The sequence below is a fragment of the Hemitrygon akajei genome, chromosome 8 (genome assembly GCF_048418815.1).
Source record: "Hemitrygon akajei chromosome 8, sHemAka1.3, whole genome shotgun sequence".
Lineage (NCBI taxonomy): Eukaryota > Metazoa > Chordata > Chondrichthyes > Myliobatiformes > Dasyatidae > Hemitrygon > Hemitrygon akajei.
In genome coordinates, this window is record NC_133131.1 from 82,192,029 (window position 1) to 82,198,028 (window position 6,000).

The 6,000-nt window shown below is 38.0% G+C and overlaps 1 protein-coding gene across 3 annotated transcripts in view; it reads left to right on the forward strand.

Annotated features, from left to right (window-relative positions):
* Positions 1-4,571, forward strand: part of LOC140731437 (transmembrane protein 196) — a 31,078-nt gene extending 26,507 nt beyond the window's left edge. For all 3 annotated transcript variants that reach the window (XR_012099824.1, XM_073052938.1, XM_073052940.1), the window contains one exon: positions 4,075-4,571. Coding sequence is in view for 2 of the 3 variants with exons in the window: in XM_073052938.1 (XP_072909039.1) it covers positions 4,075-4,137 (63 nt within the window). In the remaining variant the exon portion in view is untranslated. The remainder of the gene's footprint in view (positions 1-4,074) is intronic.
* Positions 4,572-6,000: the final 1,429 nt, after the last annotated feature.

A 6,000-nucleotide genomic window follows, 5' to 3' on the forward strand; every position in this document is an offset into this window, starting at 1 on the left:
GCAAACAAATATCTATTAATCCAATAAAATCTTGTGGGACATAATTGCTTTCAATACCCAGGGTGGTTATCCAGTAATGCAATAACTCTATTTTATTATTTTAATTGCTGATATATCGTAAATATAGTTATTCTGTTTCCCACTTGGTTTCATTCAAGCTGACACCCTATTCATTTAACCCCCCTTCAATTCAATATTGCCACAAAACCTTTGTGTAAAATCTATACACATGCTTAATTAACCCTGAGATACTGCTACTGCTAAATGTATGTCCATATCCATATGCATTTCTGGTCTCGTAGTTGAAGTTATAGATTACTTCAACCCTTTTCTTATCAACCCTTTGGTGACTATTCTACAGTATCAGTATCTGTTGAGATATTATTTTGAGTTTTCTACAATGTTTTGGGGTTTACTGTCCTACCCAGTATCTGGTTCCAAGAAGTTGACAATCTTTAAAAAAGGTTTTTATTTAATATCTATTTAATATGATATTTTTGTCCAATTATATTAGGAAATATGGTGCTTGTTCCTTTTCTCTTTGTTTCAGAAGTAATTTTCTGGCTTTTACCTATTTTATGCTGTCAACTGTTTTTCATGTTTCAGAGACATACCCTTTCTGTCTCTCTTTCGCACCCCATAACTTTGTTTCTAGGCTGCAGAACAGAACTTTTTCCACTATGCCTTATGTATTTGTGAACATTCTGATTATTCTTCTCTTTTAGCTACTCCACCATGATACTGCGGTACATATTAGGGTGCTGTTATGGTTAAATTGTTAGTGGCCCAGAATAATCCTTGAAATCTCTCTTCCTTAACAGGTCCAATCTGATTCAATCAATAACCTATTTAGTTGTACATAATGTGAATGTTAAAGTAGAAAAGGAATAAAACTGGCAGACCACATCGTATTGACCAAGACACAACGACCAGAAAAAACAAAACCCAGTCCCAGTGGAGTTGACCTCACAAACTCCTCTTCACAAATATTGGCTTATGGGTGTCTAAGTTATGAGGCTGGTCCCAAAGACAAGTCAAGCACCAAACAACTTGGCATGGGCATCTGTACAAACAACATTATGTTCTCTTTCACTACAAAGAGGGATTGACTTAAGGGTGCAACACATAGGTACACAGATGGGAAAGAAATCACTCTGTGAGTTCTCAACATTTACTCTAGATCCCATGAGGTCTCGTGGAATCAGGTAGAAGTTGGGCCAAGGAACCTCTATCGATTGTTGACCTAGCACCTTATCCCAGTTAATGAATTAGTGCTCCTCCATATCTTGGGAGAAACACTGAAAGGAAAAATGTCAGTGAATTTACTGAGGATGGAGGATGCATGCTTGCTAGTTGAATCCTGAATTTCAGTGTTTCTAACAGGAGTCTTCAGTGATAAAAGTGGTGGACATATAAACTAATCGCAGGAGGAAGAGACTTCAGAACATCTTTTTCTTCATTGATTGAAGGACCTGTGTGTGAGTGCTAAAGTGAAGACTGAAACTTTTAGAGTCATGTACATCTAAAAGTGACAAATATATGTTTGCTCAGGAACTCAACAGGATGAATGCAGAGCTGATACTTCCCCTGACTGGAATGTCTAGAACCACAAAACAAAATTTTAAAGGAAGGGGGTCAACAGAACTGTGAAGAAATTTCATCATCCACTGGGTGGTGAATCTTTGGAATTCACTGCCCACCAAATTTTAATTACTGACCATGTTCCAACAGAGACCGATTGATCTTTAGACGTGAAAGGATTGAAGGGATATCCATGTTAGTGCAGGATAGTGACAGTGAGTTAAAAAGTAAGGCATGACTGTTATTGAATGCTGGAGATGGCATGAGGGGATGAACTGTATACCCCACTTCTGATTCATACATTGATCTTAGCTTCAAGGTGAGATCATCTCCATTATAGAAGTTAGTTTTTATCTAATTTTGATATCTCGGTGTGAGATGAAGAAGCAGATCAGGGTGCAGTAAAAACTATAGACATCCTGATTGCAAGTTCAGAACTGACTATATCTCTAGATATACAGTAGTTAATTCTTGACTTCTTGTCAGGGTGTAACAAAAGCTATGGACATCCAGATTATAAGTTCAGAATTGATTATACAGGCTACCCATTACACTTGCAACATTGGCACTACTTAACAATGTGGAGAATAGCTGAGGTACATCTTGATCACAACAGAATTGGAAAACTCCACTTTGGCTAATTGCTTACCAATCAACCCACTCTCGCTCAGCAGCAAAATGATGGAAGTTGTTGCCAACAGTGACTATCAAGTGGCATTTACTCATGAATAATTTACTTACACATGCTTAGTTTGAGCTTTGCCAGAACCACCCAGCTGCAAATCTTATCACAGTCTTGATCTGAACATGAACCAAAGAGCTTAATTCCAGAGGTAAGGTGAGAGTAATTGCATTTTTATCAAGGTAACATTGGACATATGAACAAGTGGTCTGGTAAAATTTAAATCAAGATGCACCAAGGGGGAAACAACTGTCGGAGTCGTGTTTACCAGAAATTAGATAGTCATGGCTGTAAGCAGTCAATCATTCCAAGTCAAAGTTTTGATTAGCATTCCAGCTTCAAGACATAACTGCAGGATTTTCTCAGGATAGTGTTCTGGAATTAATTATCTTCAACTATTTATCAATTAACTACCTTCCATTAAATGGCCCAAAGTGAGACTGTCCACTGATGATTGTAAAAGACTTAATTTCCTTCACAATTCATCTGAAAATGAAGAAGTCTGTGCCTGTTTGCAATAAGACCTATTCAACATTCAGTTAATTACCAGAAAAGAGCCAGGTAATGACTCTTTCTATTGAGAAAGACCAACCTCCTCAGCTTCTCTGGTATTGCTGTTGTCAAGTCTCCATATTCAAATATCTGGAAATCACCAGTGACCAGAAATACAGTAAGACCAGCCTTATAATTACAGTGGGACCAGCCTCATAAACACTGTAGGAACAGCCTCATAAGCACTGTAGGAACAGGCTCATAAACACTGTAGGAACAGCCTCATAAGCACTATAGGAACAGGCTCATAAATACTGTAGGAGCAGCCTCATAAACACTGTGGGAACAGGATCATAAATACAGTGGCTACAAGAGCAGGTCATAAATTGGATATCTGGTGGTGAATAACTCCCCTCATTTCATCTAAAAGTCCTTTCCTCACCTGAGAGGCACAGTCAGGAATATGGTGAAGTCACTTCCGCTTGTCTGGATGTTCGAACCTTAGCACCATCCAGGAAAGGGAAGCGCATCCCACTAGCATCCCATCCACCACCTAAACATTCATTACTCATTTCCACAATATTGTACCATCTACAATATGCATTGCATTAACCTCCCCACCCCTGACCTCCTTGCTACTCTTGTTGCACCTCCCAAGCCTGCAACATCTGCTGCCAAGAAGGCTGAGGGTAACTGGGTGATGGAAGCACCACCACCCACACTGCTTCCAATTCCAGGAACTTCCTACTAAACAGGATTTTCACCAGAAGGACTGCAGCAGTTCAAGGAGGTGCCTCACTCCAACCTTCTCAGGGACTATTATCGATAAACAATAAATGCTTGCCTTCCAGCAATACCCAAATCTTAAAAATGAATAAATAAATAACAACTATTATCCCTTTTAATCTCTTTATCCAGATTTTGAAATGAGTGTGAGTTTGAATATTTAGATCTGTTCATTATATTTTTGTGATGAATATGTTTTTGAGGCAATGAACAACTAGCTGTGCATGGCTGCAACCAGAAGAAACTCGGTAAAGATGTCAGGCAATCATGCTGCAGATGGGGGCTTGGAATAACTTTTTAATGGCTTCCACCAGGAATGGAGCCAAATAAAGTGTGGTGGGAAATAATTAGGTATCAAAGTTGTCATTTGCTTGCGGGGTCATTTTTATTTCATTTCCCTGGTCCTACCACACTTAATGCCAGCTATATTATAATACTAGAGATGCCCAAATCACCTTTGTGTATAAAGATATTGTAATTGTAAAGGAAGTTCAAAATAACTTTTTTCCTTCTTGTCTTGTTTTCATGTGCAGGACATCCCAGATAATCTAAGCAATGGAATGCCACAAATTGCACAGAATGGGAGACCCATTTGATTCAAAGAATCTTGCACAGTAAAATATTTTACTGCAATTTAACTGCATGAGGAACGTGATATGTTTGCATATCCTGTATTTATTAATACCAAAATCTGGAATTCAGGTTTGGCGAAGACCAACTGATGAACAATTGCCAGTACTCATTCCAGTCAAATGGCACTCTATCCACAGGAGCCTAGGAAGGAGAATTAAGTACTGTGCTTTCAGGAAATATATTTAGAAGAGCCACAACTAGGTTTGCCTCAGTTAAGAAACTTCTTGAGAAAAATCAAGACTAAAGCTTTAAGAAATGTTACTGAACAAACTTTCTAAGATGCATGCAAGAATGAATTATCCTTAGCTTTCAAGAAAGAACTTGAATAGCAAGAATATTGATTTTCAGAAGTAATTTCTATGGAATGATATTAATATGAAAATAAAACAATCTCCAAATTTACTTAATTTAGGCTAAATGCACTAAAATATGTATGAAATGCATAATAGATGTACAATATATCTATTTGATGTTTAATTATATATTTAAAATTATGAAACTATTTTTCTAATGATGTAATAATATGATCATGAAAAATAAGATGGTAAATAAACTGTTCTATCAGCCTACTGTTTGGTTTCTTGATCTCATTTTTCTTTCTCTTAAAATGTAAAGTTAATCTTTTCTTGATTGTGGAGAATTCAGATAATAATGGTGATTTTTTTTTCATGTAATGACTTGAGTAAGAGCTTTGTTCTGTGTAACTATCTCCAATTTTGGCCTCCATGGAATTGAAGATCACAGTGGCCATGAAGGCTCTGAGGTAAGGGTTCGGAAGTAAAAAGGTTCTGTGGCAATGGTCAGACCACACTTGGAATATTGTCAGCAGTTCTGGTCCCCTTACATAAGAAGGAATGTGCTGGCATTGGGGAGGGTCCAAAGGAGGTTCATGACAATGATCTTGGGAATGAAAGGGTTCACATATGAGGAGCGTTTGATGCCTCTGGGCCTGTACTCACTGGAGATTAGAAGAATGGGGTGGGGGAATGTAATTGAAACCTATTGAATACTGAAAGGCCGAGACTGAGTGGACATGGATGCGGTGCTTAAGATTAGAGGGTACAGCCTCAGAATACATAGAAAGAAGAGGAGAAATCTCTTTAGCCAGATGGTGGTGAACCTGTAGAATTCATTGCCTCAGATGGCTCTGGAGACCAAGTCATTGAATATAATTAAGGTTACAGTGAGAAAGCAAGAGAGTGTTGAGAAGGATAATATATCAGCCATGCTAGAATAGCAGAGCAGAGTCAATGGGACAAATTTCTGGTCCTATGTCTTATGGTTTTATGGTCTTATATAATGTATTATAGGTAAATCTATGCCGAGTAATACAACCAATGAACACAAACAATTAGACCCAAGAAAGCTAACTGATAACCAGACACATCACTGAGTAAACCATTGGTATGATAATATTACACTTCAGAAATGTCAAAAGGTCATCAAGCACCCTAAAAGTATACATAAGCCAGAATAGTGGTGAAGTACTGCAGCATCCTGAGCTTTGCACATCAGTGACCTGCACAGTACACAAATCACAAGACACAGAACCTCTTCAGACTTCAAGAGGGAGGTGAAACATATAGCACCAGAGTTACCGCGAAGCTCCCTTAGCTTCATCAGGAACAATGAATAAAATGGTGCATGCTTTGCCATTCATCAAGGTCATGGTTCATCCACACATCCCAGTTTCCAACTTCACTATCTTTGTTTCATATAATGTCTGAAAATCTTTCAATTTGAATACAGTGAATTAGGATCGAAAGTTCCAATATTTCAACATCCTCAGTGTAAAGACATTTCTCCTTATCTCAGTCACAAGTCAG